The 24,402-nt window shown below is 42.9% G+C and overlaps 1 protein-coding gene and 1 long non-coding RNA gene across 7 annotated transcripts; both read right to left on the bottom strand.

Moving 5' to 3' along the window:
• Window positions 1-29: 29 nt before the first annotated feature.
• On the bottom strand, window positions 30-6,963 carry LETMD1 (LETM1 domain containing 1). Of its 6 annotated transcripts, none has more exons than XM_056798226.1 (9): window positions 6,342-6,490; window positions 5,748-5,899; window positions 4,517-4,632; window positions 3,961-4,043; window positions 2,984-3,170; window positions 2,702-2,803; window positions 2,433-2,585; window positions 1,886-1,982; window positions 30-239 (listed from the first exon to the last, which is right to left on the bottom strand). In XM_056798226.1, exons 1-9 carry the CDS (start codon window positions 6,452-6,454, stop codon window positions 232-234), a joined length of 1,011 nt encoding a protein of 336 aa, XP_056654204.1. In that variant the 5' UTR covers window positions 6,455-6,490; the 3' UTR covers window positions 30-231. The 6 variants fall into 6 exon arrangements, with proteins under 6 accessions (XP_056654204.1, XP_056654203.1, XP_056654206.1 ...); XM_056798225.1 differs by lacking the exon at window positions 30-239 and adding an exon at window positions 384-1,414 and having other exon boundaries at window positions 6,342-6,963; XM_056798228.1 differs by lacking the exons at window positions 30-239; window positions 6,342-6,490 and adding exons at window positions 384-1,414; window positions 6,502-6,956.
• A 2,418-nt stretch (window positions 6,964-9,381) lies between these two features.
• Window positions 9,382-16,265, bottom strand: LOC130454453 (uncharacterized). Its single transcript, XR_008912056.1, has 4 exons — window positions 16,175-16,265; window positions 13,170-14,457; window positions 10,035-10,203; window positions 9,382-9,466 (listed from the first exon to the last, which is right to left on the bottom strand). It is a non-coding gene; the product is annotated as an uncharacterized LOC130454453 (long non-coding RNA).
• Window positions 16,266-24,402: the final 8,137 nt, after the last annotated feature.

A 24,402-nucleotide genomic window follows, 5' to 3' on the forward strand; every position in this document is an offset into this window, starting at 1 on the left:
TAAGAATTAATGTCAGGACTGGCAACATTTTACAAGGGAAGAATTCTTTATTCTATGAGAGCATCTTTTACTCTTGGCCCTCCTCATATTTAACATGTATTCTCTTATCCCTTAGCTGGCCTAAATTCCTGGGGTCACTTTGTTTCATTTCTTGGGATCTTTATCCAGCTGCCACTTGTTTTCCACACTTGGGTCCACAAATTGGTGAATGTGAAATCTGTCTACATACAATCAGGACCCTAAGAATTATTTAAAGGAAAAATAAGGCACAATTTTAGTCTGTAGCGCTTTCTTTTTCTGTAATTTATAGCTTAAATCACAACTTAGGACCACTTGTCTCTTGAGGTAAGACAGTCTCTTACAAAATGATTAGAACATTGCAGTAATTTGTAGCCATTTGTTTAATTAGATCTTGTGGTTGAACATGTTGCTTCATGCATTTACAATAAGTTATAAGTCACGGACATGTACACATACAGAAACTTAGCCCAATTTACAGTCTCTTGAGGACAGACCTTCCCACGATGGACACACTGAGCCAGGCACTAACTGGTGTTTTTCTAGTGTTCTCTGTGGCCCAAACACTGCAGCTACTGTGGCAGAGGTAGTTGGTTATCCACTACACAGTAGAAGGAGCCAGAAATCTTAAGATCCACAGGGACTATATAATAGCCCAGACATTAAGACAAAGCAGGTGAAACTGTAAACATGTGAAGGGAGTACACAGGGAAAGGTTCTCTTCCAAGGGGAAAGACTTCCCTTTTTCCCTTTCAATACAGGATCTCAGGTAGGTAGAGAGGAGCTAACTACTGTAGCCTGCTGTGAGGGATACACTTAGAAAGGAGTAGGAGAAAATACTGGGCCAGCAAGGGAAGAAGAATATCCCTCTCTGGCAACTTTATAAAGGGACAGAAGACTGTTTAGGGGTATAAGTGCTTAAGTTTAAGTAGCTTTGTTCCCTGTACCATACAGGAATTTAGTTCAGTGGAAAACCAGCCAGAAGGAACCTAGCAGCAGACAGGGCCTTAATGAAGATGAAACAGGCTGTTTTCCCAGAACTGGAACTTGATTACGATCACAAAGGGGTCCAGTGCACAGGGCTGCTTCCAGATAACACTGACTGGTGTGGGGACAGACCCCACCAGAGTCACACCATTTGAATGGACTCGTTTTCAGTTCTAGTTGGAAGGGAAACAGTAGCTCTTCCTCCTCCTTCGGATACCATACTATAAGGCCTGTAGCATTTGTTCCTCTGTCTAGGAGTCTGGGGCTGACAGGCACCTGGTCCCAGGCTGCATATCCAAGAAAGATCTAGGACAGTCTTGTTCTTTTTAGTGGCTCCCTCAGCGCCTTGTGCCAGGGTAGCTGGTAGAAAGTAAGACCACAGCATGCAGCAGGAGGGACATCTCGCTGCCTGAAAACACCACCAGTGTTAGTCCTGCAGTGAGCAGAGGCCCTGACCCCCAAGCCCACAGCTTGCTGGATGGGAAGGGAAGAGGACATGAGGTATACACATGTATAAAGTGGTATCAGGGCCTGGGAATAGGCTGACTAGTACCAGTGGTTTGACATCAAAAGATGAGTGTCCTAGGAGTTCCACCCACTCTTACTCTAAGAGCTTGTCCCCAGGCACGTCTTCTTTCCATTCAGCCTCATCTCTTAATCTAATCTAAGTAGAAGCTTCAGTGAAATGAATGTGCTCCTAAACACCATCGCTCTCTCGGGGTTCTATGGCTCCTCAATCCAGCAGCTGCCTGGAGACATCGCCTATCTAGCAAGGGAGGTTCTTCCGCTTCCCACCTGACACTTGGGAGTCCCCGGCAAACCCCAAGCTAAGCTAAGGAGAGGTCACAGCACACAAAGAAAACAGGGACTCGAGTCTTACTTCTCAAGCTACAGGAAAGCTGTAGCCAGTCTTTCAGCCATTTTTGGCACTTCTCTTCAGCAAGGTGGGTGGAATCCAGGCCACGGAGATAGCAAGCCTAAACATACCCAAAGAAGAATTTCTCAGTAGTTGTGGGGACAAGGAGAGCCAAGAGAATGGAAATGGGTGCTCAGTCTGAGAACCTCCTTTTATTAAGTTAAGAGTCTCTGCAACAAACCTTTCACCAGTGAATTAGACAGGTTTGAGTTTCTCACATGCTGGTTGAGGAGCCAACAGCAGAGAGAGCTGGTAATGAGAGGAAAAGCAGGCTGGGTAATCTATACAATGGAGCTACAGTATCCTTTAGATTGGTGCCCCAGAGGGGAGGAAAAAAAGCCAAGCACCCAGGACACTGTGCCCAGCTCCTGTAGTAATCACAGATGAACAAGGGGTTGGAGGAGGAAGAACAAGGAGTGGGCCCTACTCGAGCCTCGCTGTGGCTCCAAACCCCAGCGGGATCACGAAGCTCCACAAAGGTTTAGGGTTATAGCTAAAACCAAGCTCTCACCGATTTTATTTCCTGAGCAGTCAGCTGGCCAATCCCCAGTCTTTTCAAAGCTTTGTCTAGTTGGTGAAGCACAGTGATGTGATAACGCAGACGGTATCTCAGCAAAACAGAGGGTAGGTGAGGTGTGAGAAACATGGCCCGACTCAAGGCTTTCTGTGACATGGTAGCACACAAGGACGGGTCACGGGTTATTCCTCCAATTAGGAAGGGGGGCTCAAGGTAAGTAGGGGCTGGAAGGGAAGGAGGGAAGAAAGCCTCAAAGAACTTACCATGTGTGCAGTAGAAAGATAAACCATGTTCAGGGGATAGTCAGAGAAACACTCCTTCAAAGGCTGCAGATCATGTACACCAGGAGAAGCACCATTCCGAACCTTGCAAAAGCAAGAGATGGTGGTAGTTAAATTCACTCTGACATTCTACCTGGGAAGTGAGAAATAGGCCCCTCAGTGACACCCCTCCATCTGGCCCCACCATAAGTCTGCTCTGCTTGGCACTTGGTTTCAAGGAAATTCTGGGAATTTGCTCCTAGGAAAAGTGAACCCAGAAGGTACCTTGGTGCACAGCTGTGTCAAATGCCACCGGAGAGCCTCATCTGACACCAAAGGGATGGCCTTTTCTAAGCAGCTGAGGATCTCTGGATGAGACCGCTTGCGGAGAGCATGGTAGATATCCAAGAATTCCATCTGCTGCTTTGAGGTCCAGAAATGCCGGATCAGCAGTTGCCGGGGAAACAAATACCTAAAGGGAAAAGTGCCTGTCAGGATATCCTTGTCAGAAATTAAAGCTTTCAGGAGCTGATGTTGGGGGAAAAAAGGAGATACTTGATTTCCTTAACTGTTCTCTTCTAGCTGAGTTTCTAAGGAACAAAAAAATACATTGAAGTAAGAAGAAACGACTGGCCTGACATGCAGCAATCAAAGGGAGGGGATTTTTCTGAACCAAGGTGAAGAATAAGGGTCAGAGTTACAAATGGTCTTGAATACTATATTGCACATGAGGGCTGAAGCTGCAACCTTCAGAACCATGCACACAGCATGAAAAAAACCTGATCGTGCATCCGTTTGGCCAGTCATCAACAATGGCAATGATAAAATAAAAATATGGAGTTTGCTTTTGAGGGGAGCCCCAAATTGCTCTGCCCTTGGGAACTTTTATGAGTGGCCACAAATTGCTACTTACCCCATCCAATTCCATTTTGCCCTGTTCTCTCAGAGTACCTGCCAAATAGCTTGAGGCATGATATCTGAGGAGGCTAGTTTGATAAGATCCACCAAGGTTCAGAAATGAAATGCTTTAAAAGCTTTCCATTAGAAAATTAGAAAATATATAAAGCTGCAAGAAAAGAGAACTAGAGTTAAAGTTAGGGGTTCTGAGTTCAAATACTGTGTTCTGTCACAACTACCTATATGAACTTGGGTAAATCTTCTCTGGGCCTCAGTAACTTCATCTGCAAAATGAGGGGGTTGGACTAGAATACTATGATCTTTCTAAAAATGCTGAGGCTTAAAAACCTAAAGTCTATACTCACATCAGCAGGAAGACCAGGTAGTTGGCAAAGGGTGGGATGGAAATGATGCCCAGGAAAAGACACTTGGTGATATCTCGTCGAAACTGAGCAGAAAGTAAACATAGCTGCTATTTCAGCTTGGGAAGTGCCTTCCTATGATGGACCTCCCCCATCCCACTGCAAAATGGGCTCTATGTTTCCCAGGAAGGGATAAGAGATGTCTTCAAATGTCTCATGAAATGTTCCTCATCCTCTGCTTCAGGATTTTTCACTAGTTTACCCTTAAAGGTGTCTTCCTTTATGTTCAGCAACCCATTTAGATTTTCATGCTTACTTTTTAAATAAAAAACTCCCCGCTATAAAGAAAGGTTCTTAAAGCTCCAGGGAGATTTGCTCTAAAAAATAATTCTGGCTCAGTGACATGCCTACAGAATACCCACATCTAAATAGGAATGGCAAGCTTCTAGTCTCATAGCCAACAACATCAATGAAATAGAAAAGGAAATAAATCATTGATTTGTTCTTTAAACCATGCCAAATACATTTCCCACACACAGTCCAATTCTCTGACCCATACCTGTCTCATATGCTCCATATCCCGGTATGAAAGCTGATGAAACATTAATTTTTGCTGGGCCATCAATGCCTTTATTCTTCTAGCTTTTTTTGCATCAGCCCAAAGCATCTGAAATCCTGCCTCATTAAAGAAGAACATAGAGGATGAGGTTGTATCCAGGCTGGAATCCTCTGCTTTACAAGCACATTCACCCTTTACCACCCTATTCATCCTTCCCCATCCAAAAAACAAGCTTTTATTAAGTACCATTGAAGCCTCTTTTAACACTTTCCTAATCTCTCCTGCCCCTCATTTCCAGTCAAACTAAGACTTTTGCACTGTCTTGGGATAACTGCCTTCCTTTCATCTAATAAACAATATATCTTCTTCTCTTGTTTCAATCAATACTCACTTGTGGTCACTTCTGCACCCCCAAACCTTCATATTCCAATCACTGATTCCCCTCTCCAGCAGTCACAAACTTCTGTTCACTGTACCTATTGTTTCCCATTGTGCTTTACTGAAGGGGCCACATCTAATTATGACTTTCTTTTTTCTTAAACCTATTTTCCAAACATCATAATCTCCCAAAAATGTCCACACGCGTCCACACTCTACTTTTTAAATTTTTTATTTAACCCTTACCTTCTGCCTTAGAACAAATTCAAAGACAGAAAAGCAGTAAGGGCTGAGCAATTGGGATTAGGTGATTTGCCCAGGGTCATAATGCTAGGAAATGCTGAGATCACATTTGAAGCCAAGTCCTCAGATCTCCAGGCCAGGCTCTTTGTTCACCAGCCACCTTGCTGCCCCCTAATTACTTTCTACCAGCACAGTGCTGAGCACCTTGACTACTAAATTACTTGTGGACTGGCTTCAGACTCCATAGGAAGCTGGATGGGAAGGCCTGTGTTCCCTCAGTAGACAAATCACAGTGCTGCTTTTCCCCCTCACTGCTGAAGAATCCCATTCAAAGCCTAACAGAGGGTCTGCAACAATTGCTCTGAGGCCAGGAAAAGAGATTTCACAAGTGGGAAGGCCCAGGAGTGGTTTCTCATTTCACCACCAAGATGTCCTGTGTCTGGGGCCCTGGTCAGGAGGTATTAATTTTGGTCAGCAGGTTGTGGGGGTGATTCTGGCCCAGCTCTTCCTTCCAGGAGGCAGCCTGTGACTGATCTCACTGGCCCTTACCCTTTGCTCATTGCCCAAGAGCCAGTCCCAGCGGCTTCCATTCCTGCCTTTTTTTTTTTACCTTGCAGGAAGAGTGAATACACGAGATAGAATCGGGGGAAGCGACGCTCCAAGAAGCGATTATATTTATCATTAACCAACTTTGCCTTGGTCATCACGGAGGAGAAAACGCTCTTCAGGGCAACTTTGGAGGAGAGATGAAGCCTGGAAGGTCTGCGGAGGAAGAGATCACACACTCTGACAATCATCAGGGTTCCCGGCTTTCTTTGGCTTCTCTTCACCTAGTCTGGTCCCTGCTGGACCCTAGTCCACGAGAAGGGAGCTCAAGGCAGGCCGGGAGGAAGCTGAATGCTAAGCAAGAGTTCTGAATGTGTTTGGGGGTGGGGGAGCAAAAAGGAGATGAGGAGGAAAAGGGGAGGAGGAGGAAAGAGAGGAAAGGGGGAGGAGAGGGAGAGAGCCGAAGGAGGAAGAGGGGCGGGTCCTGGCAGGGGGACCGGTGCAGGCGGGACGCTAGGGAGGACTCCCGGTGTTAGAAAAGCTGGGGTAGGGAGCGGGCTGAATATGCAGGGGCCATACTGGGGGAGAAGCGTAGAACCTGAGCGCGGGAAATGTCGGAGAAAGGCCATGGGGCGCGAGGAATGGAGAAGTTCCTCACCTAGGAGGCCCCCAGGCCGGGCTCCGGCGCCCAGGCTGCAGCCGCAGAGAGAAGAAGGGTCCTGGGGGACCGCCTAGAGAAAAGCGTCTCCAGCAGACCCTGGACAGCGCCATCTTGACACTGGGGGAGGGGGAGAGGCTGTCGTGAGGTCAAGGGTTACCGTGAGGTCGCGAGTCCATTTGCGCACGCGCCTCCACCGAGAGCTGATTGGGTGGCTCCGGTTCTCGGCCCAACGCTAGGCTCCTGTCCAAGAAGGGACTTCAGAAGAGACTGGAGCAAATCAGGTGAGGCACCTGTCGGGTGCGCCCTCCGGGGAGCGGCCTTCCGGAAGTATCCCCGCGTTTCCTCAGGCAGAAGCACAAGTGCAGTGGTCGACTTCCAATATGGCCGCTGACAGTACTCCGGGCCCGGGGCGCTCCCTGGCGGCCCCTAGCGGGCATGCCTGGTCCTGCATGCAGACTAGGGGCGTATTCGCTTTCCTTTTACACCCGGCTTTCTGGACCCCAACTCGGATCCCCACACTTGAAGAGAGCGCCGGTCCTGGAGTCAGAAACACTAGTTCAAATATAGCGTTAGGCACCGGCTGTGAGATCCTCAGTAAGCCACCTAACCGCTGTTTGCTTCTGTTTCCCCGTCTGTAAAATTGAATATAAGAGTAGCATCTATTGCCGAGGGTGGTTGTGAGGCAAAAATGAAATATTTATAAAACACTAGCTTAATAATTCCTTATTTCTTTCCCTGGACACGCCCCTGCCTCATTCTTGGACCTGTTTCCCCCGTCTGTACAGCAAAGGGGAGGAAGATGAACTTCACCGATTAAGATTGTAAAGAAAATAAGAGGGGAATAAGAAGGGGGGGGGATAGAAGGGGAAGTAAAATAAGGGTGGGAATTAGGGGGACTATTAAAAACAAAACACTGGTGTACATTAAATGAAAAAGGTTTTGTACAAGCAAAATCAATGCAACCAAAATTGGGAAGCAACAAATTGGGAAAAAATCTTCAGAACAAAAACTTCTGACAAAGGTCTAATTACTCAAATTTATAAAACAGCTAAATCAATTGTACAAAAAATTATGAATAGGCAATTTTCAGATAAAGGAATCAAAACAATTAATAAGCACATGAAAAAGTGTTCTAAATCTCTTATAACCAGAGAGATGCAAATCAAAACAACTCTGAGGTATTACCTCACACATAGCAGATTATGATAACATGACAGAAAAGGAAAGTAATGAATGTTGGAGGGGATGAGGCAAAGTTGGGACATTAATGCACTGCTGCTGGAATTGTGAATTGATCCAACCATCCTGGAGGGCAATTTGATTTAGTCAATTTAGAACGTTATTCCTGGGTTACAAGAATCATAGTCTATCCCTCCCTCCCCTACCCCTCCCCTTCCCATAGCCCACTGCAATTCTACTGGGTATTACATGTGTTCTTGATCAGAACCTATTTTCATATTGTTGATCTTTGCAATTTAGAATCTACATCCCCAATCATATCCCCCTCAACCCATATATTCAAGCAGTTGTTTTTCTTTGGTGTTTCTACTCCCACAGTTTTTCCTCTGAATGTGATTAGTGTTCTTTCTCATAGATTCCCTCGGGGTTGTTCAGGATCACTGCATTGCCACTAATGGAGAAGTCCATTACATTCGATTATACCACAGTGTGTCAGTCTCTGTGTACAATGTTTTCCTGGTTCTGCTCCTCTCACTCTGCATCAATTCCTGGAGGTTGTTCCAATTTCCATGGAATTCCTCCAGTTCATTATTCCTTTGAGCACAATAGTATTCCATCACCAACAGATACCATAATTTGTTCAGCCATTCCCCAATTGAAGGGCATCCCCTCATTTTCCAATTTTTTGCTACCACAAAGAGCGCAGCTATGAATATTCTTGTACATGTCTTTTTCCTTATTGTCTCTTTAGGGTACAACCCAGCAGTGCTAGGGCTGGGTCAAAGGGCAGACAGTCTTTTAGAGCCCTTTGGGCTTCTCCATTAGTGGCAATGCAGTGCTCCTGAACAACTCAGTGGGACTTACAAGAAAGAACACTATCCACATTCTGAGCAAAAACTGTAGGAGTAGAAACATAGAAGAAAAACAACTACTTGATTACATGGGTTGATGGGGATATAATTGGGGATGCAGACTCTATTTAGATCACCCTAGTGCAGACATCAACAACATGGAAATAGGTTCTGATCAAGGACACATGCAATACCCAGTGGAATTGTGCATCGGTTATGGGAAGGGGTAAGGGAGGGGAGGAAGGAAAAGAATATGATTCTGATAACCCACAAATAATGTTCTAAATTGACTAAATAAAAATTTCCCAAATAAATAAATAATAAAGTTAAAAAATAAAATAAAATTGGTTTCCTTGGTAATCCTGTCAAAAAAAAATTTGTGTATTTGTTGGATTTCACATCTTTCTGGTTCCGTTCAGGTTTAACTTTAAGGTCCTGCAATAACGCTACCATTTTCTCTAGTGTTTTGTAATTCATGTTTTCAGAAAACCTATTTTTTGTCCCACGCAAAACAGGGATTTATGGTTTTACCAGTCTGGGGAACTTCTGGGGGGAATAACTCTCTACCAACTCCCTAAGCACTTCTCTGTAACTTAGAGCCTTGGGTTGCCTAGAGCATTGACTTCCTCCTTAGGTCTTCCTAGCTTCCAGGTGACTTCTCAAACCACCTTTCCTTCTCAGAGGCTGAGAAATCTGTAATGCATAAGAAGATGGTAGGATTCTAGAGTTGGGGGTCTTGGGTTCAAATGTGACCTCAGACACTTCTTAGCTGTATGACCCTGGGCAAATCACTTTAACCCCCATTGCCTAGCCCTTACCACTCTTCTGCTTTAGAACCAATACACAGTATTGATTCTAAGATTGAGGGTAAGGGTTTAAAAAAAAAAGAACAACATGGTAGAATTTAGAATTGGACAGAGCCTGTGAGGTCATAGCCTAAACCTTTCACTTTACAAGGGAGAATGCCAAGACTCAAGAGAGGTGGTGGGTAGCTAATTTCTACATACATATACAAAACCTCTGACTCAGTTCAATGCTCTCCTGTGTCATCAGGCTGGATGATGGATTAGGATCCCAAAAGGTCTTGCCAGGCTGAAATGGTAAACCAGAAGTAAGATGAAAGATATTCTTCCATTTGAAGTAGAAACTGATATAATTAAAATGTAAATAATATCAATATCTCCTATATCGAGATAAAAAAAATCAACACCCCAGAGAGAAACAGGATGGATGGCAGAGACCATATTTCAGGATAATTTTTGTGACAAAAAGACGATTTTTTTTCCTTTTGAAAGATCAGACTACCCCATTGTTGTGGGGGGCTTGAAGGGTATTCTTTGCCAGAATGCAAGACTCCATAGCTTAGCTTAGAAATAAAAAGAGAAATTTATTAACTTAGAACTCATGTTGAATGTGGCTGGGAGGATAGTATAGATGGAAAGCTGCCTCCTAGAGGATGATCCAGGGAGGATAATTCTCTCAAGGGTCTTTCTTATCATTAGCCTTTGAAGTCCAGGCTGACCCTTTTTTAGCCTTAACAAGAATGCAAGGAAGCAAAGGATTTTCCTGCTTACAGTTTGGCCTGAAACACTTCTATAATTTGGGAGTGCAAGGCAAACCTAGGGTCCCACATCACCATGAAGTTATGAGGGGTATTTACTTATTGCTTCTAATGGAGCTCATACTTTACTCTTCCAACAGAAATGGGAAAGTCATTATTTGTCATTTCCAGAAATTGCTTAACGGTGGGGACATAAAGTGAGACATAAAGCCGGCTTGCTTTAGGGATATTGTTCCAACACAGCTCTCAAAGGAATCCGAGGAGAATTCTATGCAACAAAAACAACATAAGAAAAAATAAGATTAAAAAAAATCAACTACGAAGTATAACATTAAAAATTTGACATCTAAAATATGTAAGGTACTATTAGGAAATAAAAAGAAGGCTAAGCTAAGTGGATAGAGAGCTGGGTCTGGAGTCTGGAGGACATGACTTCAAATCTGACCCCAGACACATCAACTAAATGACTCTGGGCAAGTCACTTAACCCTGTTTATCTCAGTTTCTTCTGTTTTGATCTCCCTCACTTCATCTGTAAAAAGAGCTGGAGAAGGAAATAGCAAGCCACTCTAGTGTCTTTGCCACAAAAACCTCAAATGGAGTTGCAAAAATTTTCATACTATTGAAAAAATTACTGAACAGCTATAAACATAAGAGGGTTATACCCTCCCTCCCCCCAAAATAACCCCTCAATCATAATTTGGGCTGGAGGTGAAGTGTTCAGTTAATCGATCCCAAGGATGAAACAATGACCAACAATGTAACCCACAGGAGGGAGTTTATTTAACAAGCTGCAGTTTGGGCTCAGCACTCTAAAAATGGCTGGAGCCCCGAGTCTGGGGCTTGCAGGCTTTTTATCCTGGAGTGGTAGGAGGAGGGTACAGGAATTCCTGGGGTGGGGGGTGGGGTGAACAGGAAGTTGACAGGAACTCCAGGGGCTGGGGTGTTATCAATTCCTGGCACATGTCAAAAGGGGGAGTGACAGGAACTTCTGGGGTTGGGGTCTATCAGCTCCTGGCATATGTCAGGATGTGATGATTTGCCTGCAGGGTTTCTATGGGTAGGGGGTCAGGGAAGGGAGAAAAGAGGTCCCAGGGCTGGTCCTTTCGGGGGAGAGGGAGAATGGCTATAACTACCTCCGGTTTTAGGGACTCGCTGGGTCCTTATTCCTAAACATACAGTTCCTAGCTAGCTATGTGACCCTGGACAAGTCCCTTAACCCTGACTGCCTAGCCCTTACAGATCTGTTACCTTAGAACTGATATTTAGCATGGATTGTCAGCTTGAAATCTGGACACCCCAGGTTTATCCCTGCCCTTTGAGAAACCCCTGTTTTGGGCTGAATGATAGACCTTAAACTGTTTGGGGACCCTAGTTTGGGTAAGATTAGTAGATAAAGTCAAATGTTGTATTAAACTCCTCTCTCAGGAAGCCCAGCTCTTAGCTTGACCCTTTCTTTTGTAACTGTTATAGTTGATTGCTCCCTGATACCCCAGCTGCTGGTTGCAACCTCTTTGCAGCCTGCTTACAGTTTGTCTATGCATGCTTGCTGTACCAAGTTCTCCAGAGTATAAATGACCGCCCAAATTCTCGCACTCTTTGGAAAAAAGCATCCAGCGTATTGTCTTCTCCCAGGGGTCTGTTCCCAGAGTCCCAGGGTGCAGGCCCTGTAAAGTTCTTGGTGCTGGGCTCTGTGTCGCTGCTGAATTTTGGACCTATCCCTTTCCTGATTAAAGATTTGGTCTTTCTGACCACTTAAATAGTTCTGTTTTTTTTTTTTTCCAAGCTAATAGTATCAATTCTAAGACAGAAATTAGGGGTTTAAAAAATAAATAAATAATGGAGGCAAAATCCAATTCACAATAGATATATGGACAAAGATTATAAACAAAGAATTTAAATATAAACATTTGTATACCTATTAGAGACTCTCCATTAATTCATTACTTGTAATCTGTACTTGTTTGGCAACTACTTTAATTTCAATACATAAAGTATTAATATTTTTTTTAATTTTCTGACAGTTTTCAAAAGAGGAAATACATTGTTCATAAATATTCAAGAAAATACTAAACCTCCGTTTGGTGGGGGGTAGATTGAGGGAAGGCGGGAGGTATAAGGAAACTGTAAAGGTAGGAATGGCAGACCAGAGGATTTGATATTTGATATTCCAGGTGATACGTGGCATATATTCTGTGACAGTGTTGGGGAGGTGGGATGGGAAAAGTGTGTGATGTGGTCAGACCTCCCACTAATAGATTTTCTGATTCACCAGGGGGTGGCAGGCCAATGTGGGCTAATAATATTCAACTTGAGGAAGTTTGAAAGGTCTCCTGAGGATGTGAACCTTACTGAACAGTCCAGGCACGCACAGCCTTTCACGTCATCAGCCTCCCTTAAATACCTGTTTATCTTCCAGGCACTCCAGGATTCTGAATTCAGAATCAAGGGTAAGTAGACACAATTGCTAACCTCTAGGAATGTACAATTTAAGATCCCATAACATGGACAGATAAGCACAGAACTTATTGTAGACTAATAAAAGCCTTAGACTCAAGGCTTTAACTACTGTTAGTTAAGTATTAACCTCATGCACCAGTCAGAGGTGAATGGAACTTGGAGTGGGGGGAAGTTTATCATTATCAGCCTTTGGTAGACTGGTAGGACCCAGTTAATGGGCATTCTAAGCACAGGCAAGACCAGGAAAATCCTCACTTGATCAATCCAGGAATCTTTGGACAATTCTTCTCCTTTACCCCTTCCCTGAAACCCAAGGACTACGCTGCCGCAATTATTGACCTCACCCAGGTCTCTTTTGCCAAGGCTTTCTTTAAATATCTAGACCTTTACCCAGCATCACCTGGAACTGACTACCTTCAGCTACAACTCAGTGTGCGAGCTGGCACGTCCACAGCAATTGTGTCAAAAAATAGGGTTTCAAAAAAATTACAGGGGACAGAGATTTTAAAAAAATATTGCTACACCTATCCTAGGTTCTGCCACCTGATTTACTAATATTTAGCATAGTATAAGGCACATTATTTACAGAGTAACCCCTGAGAGCTGTGCCTTGTCCCTGCTCTATTAACACTCTCCTTCCTTCCTCATCTTGATCCTTGGGTCACTCCCACCATTATTTCACTCCTATGTGTGTGCTGCTGAATGAAATGACAGATTCCTGGACTTTTTGTCAGAGACACTTGCTAGAAAATGTTTTCCCCAGTTTGTTGTTTACCTTCTAATCTTGGCTGCATTGGTTTTGTTTGTACAACCCTTTTTTAATTTGATGCAATCAACTTGATCCATTTCATTTTTTGTCATGTTCTCAATGTCTTCTTTGGTCATAAATTCTTCCCTTTAACTGTAACTCTGACAGGTAAACGTTTCTGTGCTCCCCTAATTTGTTTGTGGTATCACCTTTTATTTATAGACTTAGTACCCATTTGGACTTTATCTTGGTGTATGGTGAGATGTAGGCCCTCACTGCTGCAAAGCAACTCTTTTGCAGCTCCCTAATTAACTCACTGTCACACTCCATACAACTGCCCTACTAAATCTCATTCCTCCTCAGACTCCTATGGCTCCAGAACACTACCTCATAGTTCACTGAAAAAATGGAAGTCATTCAGCATGGATTACCTCTGCCAATCTCTCTGTCATCAAATCTCAAATAATAAGGTGGTTATTCTCCTTGCCAAGTCAAAACATCTTCATCTACCTATTCTATTCCATGTTCTCCAGATTGCCCCCTTCTTTTATCCCCACTTTCACTTATCTTCAGTCTCACTCTCTCTCTGTCTCTCTCCCTCTCTCTCTCTCTCTCAGAGAGAGGCTGCTTCCCTATTTCCTGTAAACATGCTTATGTGTCCTCATGCTCAAAGTTGATCTTTCCATCCCCTTTCCCTATCATTCCATAGCTTTCTTCCCATTTGTCATTTGTGGCTAAAGTCTTTGAGAATGCCATTTACAACAGATGCCTCTCCTTTCCTTTTACCTTCTTCATAATTCTCTACAGTCTGTTTTCTAACCTCACAATTCAAGCTAAACTGCTCTTTTTAAAGTTACTAATGATTTCTTAATTCCTAGATCTAATGGTCTTTCTCAGACCTCGTCTTTCGTGATCTCTCTGAAGCTTTTGATACTGTTGATCATTCTAGCCTCCTTGGTGTTCTCTTCTCTCTAGATTTTCAGGATTCTTCTCTCCTTTGGTTCTCTTCCTATCTCACCACTCCTCTGTTCCTTTTGTTGGCTCTTTATCCAGACCATGGCCATTAACCAGTTTTCCCACATAGCTCTGCCCAGGCTCTTTTCTCTTCACTCTCCATACTATTTCAGATGGTGATCTCATCAGCTCCCAAACATTCACTCATCTCTATGTTGATCATTCTGAGATGCATTTATCCAGCCCTAGCCTCTCTGCTGCCCTCCAGTGTCTTCTATCCAACTGCTCATTAGACATCTTGAATGGGATGTTCTGTACTTCTTACAATTTAAGTTGTCATTCTGACTGATGGGGGCTTGACCTAAGAGATGAATGAGACCAGAATAGGTGGATATGGCAGTTTATTGGGAGAGTAAGGGGGCCTAATGCTAAGAGGATTAGCAAAAGGGTCTTGTCTAGGTTAGGGAAGTCATAGGTTTTCAGAGGTTGGGGAAGGATTGGGGTGTAGAGGATAAAGCAGGTTGGATTAATCTCATTGGCTGTTTGGAGGGGGGGGTTCCCAGTGTTTGGAGGGGAAATCTGCCTTCCTCAATACCAAAGTGTAGTCTAGAGCACCCAAATAATAAAAGTGAGAGACCTTTAGGAATGCAAAAAAGAAAACACTTTATTCACTATTGCATAAGAGCGGGGACTCTCCCTCAAGCCTGCCATGCCCACAGGAAGACAGCAAAGCCCCCAATTTATAGGGCAAATTCAATTCTGAGTTCACAGGACATCATTGAGTGATGTTACATTTTATGCTGTCATCCTGCTGATGGATCCTGGCATCCCCTCAGAACTATGAGACTATCTTGCAAAATGGGAGCTTTAGGGACCATCAAAAGGTCGGTTGTTGTACAAAGTGCAACCCAGAACAATTCCTGAAACTTTTTGGTGCCAGGACAGATAACCAGGACCAGGGAGCAGCACTGACCCACTGATTCCTCAGGGGAGAGTGGGTCAGAAAACTGACAAGCTGCCCTCCTGCTTTTCACAGAGCCTTTATTTCCCTATTGACCTCAATACCTTTGTTTACATCTGGCAGGCTGTGGGAGCCCCAACCTGAGAGTTTAAACACAAGGGAAGGGAAGGGGAGGTGTGTATTTGGCCGAGAGAGAGGGAGAGAGACAGAGACAGAGACAGAGACAGAGACAGAGACACAGAGACAGAGCTAGAAAGGTAACATCTTCTTCACTCCTGGACTCAGATGACTGGTAGTCTACATTACAGCAGGATCTTAAAAGGGGTCTTCTTACCTCTTACTCTACTACATATCTTAAGAGAGTATGGCATTCCCACACTGACTTTTAGGCTTTTATGTGTAATGTTGTGGAAGAAAGATTTGGAAGTAAAAGTTTGCAACAGAGCTGGAGTAGCTGGGACTACTGAGCTGTCACTCAAGAGAACATTCTAATTGGAATGGTGACCAGAAAAGACTGTTGATAAAGGAGGAGACAAACTGAAATCTGGGTCTCTTGGCTTGGGGACAGAAAGAAAGAAGCACAAAAGTCCAGCTCTCTCTGATTTCTCTGCTGTTACAGTGACTGAATTTCCAGACCTGTTAACCCATTTTCTCAATCTGAACTATATTTCACCATTCTCTAACCTAGGAATTATTCTAGTGATTATGGAAACCTCAAAGCCCTCTTTCCTTCCATTTCCTTATCTTTCCCTTCTTCCCCAATAAACTCCTTACTTAATCTTAAAGAAGAGAAATAGTATTTGAGACATCACAAAACTCACCCTGAGTTGATTTAGAGAGACCAACAGAGGAATAACTGGAAGGGCAGGGAAGAAGGGAGGAGGGACAAGGAGGGAGGAAAACCAGGGAGGGTAAAGGGAGGAAAAAGGGAGGAAGGAAGAAGATTGGCAGATCTGATCTTAAGTTATCATTTATCACTGAAATAATCCCTTATTACATATGACTCTTGGGCTAAGGGCAGGGACAGGAGTATCACTGGAAGAGACTGACTCTTACTGTTTTTACTGGGGTTATAAGGATATTTAATGGGGTATCAATATTGATAGCCAACCACTACCTTGAGAGTTACTCAGGATTAATCCACACTCCAGAGGCCAGGAATGAAGAGTTATTGAGCGGGGGACAGAATATTGTTTGTCTTGGATCCCTCAGACTGGAACAAAGAATCTTGATGTTCTGTCTTGTAGAACAGGTGATACCACAGTCCTTTGTTCCATTGTTCCAACAGTGCTGGGGAGGGAGGGCTGCTAGTTTGGATTGGTGTTGGACCAAGGAGGGGCTAAAGTATGTCAAAAAGGTCTAAAACTAAACTAATGATCTTTCCCCTCAAATCCTCTTCTTCCTAACTTCCCTATTACTATTGAATAATCCACTCAATACTATTGAGCTCAATTATTCTTGAGCCCCATCATCACAATCCCCCAGACTCCCAACCTGGGTTTCATCATCAACTTTCTATTTCCCCTCCTATTCAGCCTGCTGCAAGCCTTGTCCATTTTTGCCTTCATACCATCTCTCACATCTACTCCTTCCCTTCTCTGATACTGGCCAGGTGCTTATCATAGGACACCTGAACTGTTTCAGTTGCCTCTTGGTTGGACTCCCTGACATGTCTCTCCACACTCTGGTCCATTCTCCATTCATCCACCAAAGTGATTTCCCTATAGTGCTGGTCTGACCCTATCAACCTCAAACTCAATTCCAATAATTCCCTATTCCCTCCAGAATCCCATATAAAATGCTTTGTTGAGGGGCAGTGAGGTGGCTCAGTGGATAGAGAGCCAGGCCTAATGATGGGAGGTCCTGAGTTCAAACCTAGCCTCAAACACTTCCTGACTGGGTGACCCTGGGCAAGTCACTTAACTCCCATTGCCTAGCCTTTACTGCTCTTCTGCCTTGGAACCAATACATAATATCGATTCCAAGATAGAAAGTAAGGTGTGTCGTTTTTTAAGTCCTTTGTTTGGCATTCAGAGTTCTTCATCACCTGGACACCGCCACTGCCAAACACCCTGCACACACACAAGTTCACCTTTCCATTCTTCTAATGCCTTACATCCCCCCACTCTATTGCCACTGGATTATGTGACTTAGTGACCTTCCTTGCAATTTCTTCAATGAGACACTCCATCTCCCAAGTCCAGGCATTTTCATTGGGTATCTACTTGATGCCCAGAATGTCTCCTTTGTCATCCTTCTGGCTTTCTTGGCTTCCTTCCTAAAATCTCACCTTCTGCAAGAAGTCTTTCTAGATCCCCCTTAATTCTCGTCCCTTCCCTCTGTTGATTATTTAAAATTTATCCTGTGCATAACTTGATTGTCCATTGTGGGTCTCATGCTCTTTTCAAGAGCTCCCAGTCTAATGGAAGAGGAGTAACAGACTCATCAACTGTGACAAGGAAATCACTTTAAAAGACTGATATATATTAATTTAAGGTCGCCAAGGAATTCAGCTATGTAATTCCTAAATGAAAACTCAAGTCAGCCGTCAGCCTTTTATAGAGTTTAATTACAAACAGGAGGAAGAAAGGAATTAGAGATAGAGAGAGAGAGAGAGAGAGAGAAAGGGGAGAGAAGGGAATAGGGCTTAAATACCCCCTCTGTTTAGGCTGGGCCAAAAGGCCCAAGCCCTTAGATAGCTGGGGCAAAGAAAAGAGATCAGTCCCTATTACTCACGTGACCAAAATGGAGAAACAGTCTCAGAGGCCCCCACCTTCAGCTTCCTTCAGAGCCAATCCTCAAAGCACCACCTCTCAGACCAAAAACCTCTCCAACCAACCCCCTCAGTCCTCAGCCCCTCTATCTTTAAGGAAACCATCCAAGTTCCCTCCCCTCAGTTCTCACATCTACCAATCACTGTCCATGTCTTCCCTGTGCCAATGGTGGCTCTAGCTTAACCCAGGACCGCCCAGAGGTCTGTGGCTTGCACATGTCTGTTGAAGGTCATATTCTCAATAATTAAATCTTGATCCTTTGCTGCAGCCCTTCCTAAATCCTGTTAGGACTGAGTGGGGTGGAAATTGTATTTTCCCAGACCTGGTTCTGTCATTCCAAGTATCTCTATTGTATCAATTCTAAAATCAATCATGACTCAAAGAAATTCCTGTTCTATGCTTAAGCATAGGTCAAAGCCCTTTCCATTGTTCAGCAAAAGGTTTCTGTCCTAAAGTAATCTTAAGAAGGGAGGAGGAGGAACCTCCCATACCAATGGGGTTCACATTCCAATAGAGTTCCCACTATCAATAGGAAATTTTTCAAGTATGAAATTTCCCAATGGTGAAATTTCCAACATTTATAAGTCTAAGAAATTTTAAGGTTTACACAACGAAGCAGACAAACACCGACAAAAATATGCAGATTAATGGCATAAACTCAGGCTGCCTTCAAGACCATTATTATACAACAAAGAGAAAATGATTTCCCCCCTGAAATATATAGCAGTGAAAGAAGGGCTAGTACATCCATATGCATTTGAATACACACCTACATATGTGCAGGCTTAAATGTTTAGGTTCTTCGGAATCTTTTCCTTTTTGTAAAGACAAAGCAAGATGCTAACAAACCAAACTGAGATCTAGAATGGCATTGCTTTATTTTCACAGTATGAAATAAAGCTAAATAACAAACTGGACTGAGCCTGGGCTCCAGGGTGATGAACCATGTCCAAGTCCATCCACTACCCCATTACTCGAAGTCCCCAGAGAGCTTATTCAGCAATGATCTCTTAAAGGTGGCATTAGAGCAACTTGCTGTGTTGAAAGCAAATGTATCTCTTCCCAGTCACAGACTCAGTAGGAAGTTTCTCCCTTCCGTGGTTTTCTAGTAGTTCCCAGAAGATGGTTTGGGTTTTTGTTCTCTGCTTCAGCCCCACCAATATGATCCCCCTCTCTGTTCTTTGTAGCTCTACTTCACATTTTCTCTAAAAGCTTCAGGGGTGTATCTCCTGTCCCTTCATATAGTAAATCTCTTTGCTTTTGTAATTTTATTTTTTTTAATTTATTCATTTGTTGCATTAAAATACTCAGTTAACTCCATCCCTTCCTTCTCTCCTCCCATTTGAGAAGGTATCTTTTGACAAAAAGATATAGGCATATATAAACTATGTCTGTCTTACTTCTATTTATCAGTTATTTCCCTGGGGGGGACGGGACATACACAAGCCATTCTTCAAATAGTATTTCTGTTTCTGTATATAATATTTTCTCTCTCGCTTTTCTAAACCCTTACTTTTTGTCTTAGAATTAATACTCAGTATTGGTTCCAGGGCAGAAGAGTGCTAAGGACTATGCAACTGGGGCTAAGTGACTTGCGCAGAGTCACACAGGAAGTTTTTTGAAGGTAGCCTTGAATCCAGGTCCTCCCAATCCTGGACCAAGTTCTCTATCCGGTAAGCCACCTAGCTGCCCCTATCATGTTCTCTTGGTTCTGCTTATTTTTCTCCTTATAATTTCAGGTAGGTCTTTCCTGTTTTTTTAAAAGTAACTTACTCATCCTTTCTTCCAGCTCAGTAGTATTCCATCACAACCACATGCCACAACTTATCTAGCCATTCTCCAGCTGATGGACAGCCCTCCAGTTTCGAGATCTTTGCCACAACAAAGAGAGCTGCTATCAATATTTTAGAACAGATAGGTTCATGGCAATGTGACTGTGGACAAGTCCCTGAGATCTTCCTGAGTTTCCTTTTTCTCATCTATCAAATGAAGGGGTTGGACTCTGAGGCCATGATCCTCTAACCCCTGTTGAGACAAAGCCATTAAATTAATCCTTCAGTATATTTGGGTCGGTGTGACAAAGGGACCATGAGCTTGGTCCAGAGTTGTAAGGGAGAGGATAATAGGGTGGATAGAATTTGGAAAATCACTTCTGTGCCTACAGATCCCATCAAATCTCCTTGGGATGCTTTATGTCAATCATGAAAAGGTGTCCCAACAGAGGTTGCATCTCCACCAGAGGAGAAAGCCCCCATGTTGATGAGACCATGGGAGTTGTCAAAGTATCAAAGAAATCATGTCTTAATTCTTTTTCCATATTAGACATAAACTTTCTATGATGAGACCCTTTCTCTGAAACCCTTTATCCCAAGAATATCATCTTGGTTCTTCAGCAGCCACTGAGAATAGAATAATAATGAGATATTTGTAAAGTGCTTAGCATGGTGCCTGGCTGTGCCTAGGTGCTTTTATTAAGCTTCTTCCCTTCTCCCCACCCAGCTATCCCCCACCCCCATCTCCAGTGCCCCTGGTTTAATTAAGAATGGATCTCTTTCCTTTCTTTTTTCCTTTAGAGGGCAGTCTTGGGAAAAGTACTAGCTTTGTCACTTATGACCTTGGGTAAGTCACCTAAACACTTTTAACCTCAATTTTCTCAACCTCAGAATGAAGAGGTTGGACAAAAAGACCTTGGAGGACTCTGGCATCCTTAAACGTGTGTGTGTGTGTGTGTGTGTGTGTGTGTGTGTGATGCTATGAGCTCTCCCTCCTATGATGTTAGCAATGACAGAGTTTTAGTCACCTACCCTAATCATGTGGTACTGGAAAAATAATCTAAATCCTTATAGCAGCCTTAGTAACAGGAGCAGTGTGTCATTTGTCTGAGTGTGTCAATTGTCTTCTTTGTCAGAGCTGGTTAGCAGTGGAAACTGGTGGCCACTTTCAAGATCAGCTGTTTCTAAACTGTATGTCTGAAATAGATGAAAGTCTGAATAAAACACATATTATTGAACCATAAGGAATGGCAAAAGGGATAGATTCAGGGAAACCCAAAAGGATTTAATGAACGGATGTAGAGTGAAGTGAGAGGAAGCAGAAGAATCATTTGTGAGTGACAACAACACTATAAAATAAAACAACTGAAAGGCCTTTGAATAATAGTCAGTGTATTGATCAAATATGACTTCAGAAGGTGAAGAGGAATCATACTTCCAAACTATTTTGGCATTCAGAGCTCTAGCTAACCTAGCCATTGCCTAACCTTCTAGGCTTTTATACCTTAGTTCCCAGTACATTCTCCAATTCAGTAACACTGGCCTCCTGGATGTCCCACAAACAAGACACTCCATCTCTTAGTGCTGGGCCTTTTCTCTGGCTGCCCTTCATGCTTGGAACACTCTTCCCTCCTCCATTCCAACTACTGATCTCCCTGGCTTCCTTTAAGTCCCAACTAAAACCCCACCATGTCAGAATTACCAAGGAGGCAACTAGGTGGCTTAGTGGATGGAGCTCTAGATTTTGAGTTAGGAAGACCTTAGTTCAAATTTGACTTCAGACATTTACAAGCTGTGTGACCCTGGGCAAATCACTTAACTTCTGTTTGCCTTAACCCACTGGAGAAGCCAAGAAAACCTCATAGACAGTGTGGTTCACAAGCTTACAAAGAGTTGAACAAGACTGAACAATAACCCCAAAATCTCAACTTCTACAGGAAGTCTTCCCCAACTCATCTTAATTCTGGTGCCTTTGCTTTTTTCGTGGTTTTCTGCTTATCTTGTATATAACTTGCTTTGTATAAATTTGTTTGCATGTTGTCTCCTCTCTTAGACTATTAGCCTCTTCAAAACAAAACAAAACAAAACAAAACAAAAAAAACCTTTACCTTCAGTCTTAGAATCAATATTGTGTATTGGTTCCAAGGCAGAAGAGTGGTAAGAGCTAGGCAACTGGGGTTAACTTACTTGCTCAGGGTCACACATCTAAGAAGTGTCTGAGGCCACATTTGAACCTCGGACCTCCCATCTCTAGGCTTGGCTTTCAAACCACTGAGCCACCCAGCTGCCCTCTTTTTGTATGCTTCTTGAGAACAGGTACTGTATTTTCTCTCTTTTTTGTATCATAGCGCAGTGTTTGGCATATTAATAAATGTTCATTGATTGATTGATTCTACCTTCTTCACTGAGAGATGATAAACCAGGAAACACAGAATGAAATAAACAATTTTAGGCAAAGTCAATGTTTAAATTAGTTATGTGAGATGATATTTTATAATCACAAAAGGTTTTACATTTTTTGTCCAATGAATAAGGAGTTATGAAGAGGAGGTTTAGAGTAGTGCTAGATACACACACACACACACACACACACACACACACACACACACACACAAGAAAGCAGAAGGGAGTTTACAAGGGGACATAGATAAGAAGGGCAATTCGAGAACTTCTGAGTTAAAGATATACTTTTTAAAAAGCTATTAAGTAAAGATTTATGGGGTCATGAACAATCCACATTTCCTATTCTTCTTTATATAAGGAAACATTTGTTATTGATGATATTTATCTTTTATTTGTCAATAAAAAATAAAATAAAAAACGACTTTCACCGATTCTGTAGAATTCACAAATGGGATATACATCTATATACACACAGACACATAAACATACATATAGGCTATTGTAAGGGTAAATATAAATTTTAAAAAGTAAGAAAGAGATTCCTTCAGCCTAGTGAGCAGAGGACAAAAAAGAAGCCAGAGCCTGAGCAGCCTGCTGCTTGAGCCCAAGCCCAGAAGCCCCTGCAGCATGGGTTTCAGCCAATTTATATAGAAACCACATAGGGGCCTGACACAGGGACACAAGAAAAGGGAACCCCAGGAAGAGTAAAGAATGCTGGGAAATGAAGTCCCTAGGGTACAAATTTTTAAAACACACTATGAATAAACACTGAATATAAAGGTCCAAAAATGAATGAATGAAAAGGTCTCTCTTTCCTTCCTCACCTGACAAGATGAAATTCTCATGATCTTTATCTGTATCTGTAGTTCCCGTTGAAATCAGTAGCAATGTCTATTAGAACCAGCCTATCCTAGATTAGCAGCAGGTGACAGCAGGTGGCAACATCTACATAGGATTCTGTAAGATTCTGTAAGAGGGAAAGAAGGCAGGTTGTATCTTTTGCAGAAGTCTGATGCATGGCTTTGCAGAAGAAGGGCTGGCTCACAAATGAAACTAAGCAGGAGAAATTCCACAGAGTGTGAGGAACATATAAAAGGAGACTCACAGAGGTCATTGGGAGAAGTGTGTTCCTGTCTCTTCAAGAGTTTGGAGAGAGCACTTCTTGCCGTTGGTGACCTGATTTACTTTGGCTGTTCCTGTGACTTATCTACCCAACCATCATGTCTGAGAGAGAGAGAGAGAGAGAGAGAGAGAGAGAGAGAGAGAGAGAGATCCTGTCCACTCTGAGTTTGACTGTTTCTGTAAACTGAGTTCCTGTGAGCAGGAGTCATAACAGATTTCATCCTACCTAAAGAGAAGCCAACAAGATCCTATTGACCTGTCTGTCTGGAAGTGAGGCCGTAGCCATCTTGGGCTCAGGCCGACTAGAGTAAATCCATCATTTACCTCACCCTATCAATTCCTGAAGAACTATAAACTCATCCACCATCAATGTTTGGAGGGCCAATAGGTCAGGAAGCTAGATAGGGTTTTGGGGTTTCAAGAAAGAGAGTGTAGGAAAGGGAGCTGGAAGACCAGAAGAGGGTTTTGTGAAAAATTCATAGACTGGAGGGAGGAGAAATAGGGGAAATAGAGTAGGAAAACCATTTCCTGCCCACCTTCCCTTCCCTGTGTTAAAAGTAGTTAATAAACAAATTTACTCTTTACAAGATCAAGAAGCAGTCAGAATGCATTAAACCCTTCAACATCTGCAGGTTTGGCCTACCACAACCAGCCTTCAGCCTGTTATCATCTAGACAGAGTACTATACTGGACAAACCTCTATCATCAGTACAGGTTTAAATATTTTCCTTATTTCAATGCTCAGAGGAACCCTTAGAACAAATTGGACACAGTAGGAAAAAAGAACTTTTGGATTCCAAGGAACCTGACAGAAAACTAAGCAGAACTTCATTAGGACTCCATGAAATAAAAAAAGGACTTCCAGTGAGAACATACGAATATATTCTTTGGCTTTAAATTTGAGCCCATGCTCTCTGGTGACCTTTATTCTGTTCAGAGAGTGAACACTTCTTTTTTTGTTTGGTTTTGGGTGGGAGCAATGTTTCTGTAACAACTCTCTTAGTTACACTTTCCTTAGTAAATACCATTTCTAAAAGCTAATTGGCTAATAATCAGTGGAAAGAACTTTGATGGGGGTTTCAATCACACTATCAAAAAAAACCCTGGATATTTAATATGCCAATGTGAGTGAGAGCGGGGAAAACAGCCACAAAAGGTACTTATAGACATGTTGTCTCGACCTTTAGAATTTAGCTATAGGAAATGACAAGAAGTACGATTTCAGAAAAATCTGGGAAGACATGAAATGATAAAGAGCCTAGTGAGCAGAACCA

This window comes from Monodelphis domestica, chromosome 5 (assembly GCF_027887165.1).
Source record: "Monodelphis domestica isolate mMonDom1 chromosome 5, mMonDom1.pri, whole genome shotgun sequence".
Lineage (NCBI taxonomy): Eukaryota > Metazoa > Chordata > Mammalia > Didelphimorphia > Didelphidae > Monodelphis > Monodelphis domestica.

Excerpts from the sequence above, each read along its gene's own strand:
- LETMD1 (XM_056798229.1), bottom strand. The coding sequence starts at position 6,454 with ATGGCGCTGTCCAGGGTCTGCTGGAGACGCTTTTCTCTAGGCGGTCCC. Across the intron at positions 4,633-5,747 it reads GTATTCACTCTTCCTGCAAG|GATTTCAGATGCTTTGGGCT; the intron begins GTAAAAAAAAAA and ends TTAATGAGGCAG. Across the intron at positions 2,804-2,983 it reads TGACACAGCTGTGCACCAAG|GTTCGGAATGGTGCTTCTCC; the intron begins GTACCTTCTGGG and ends TGCTTTTGCAAG.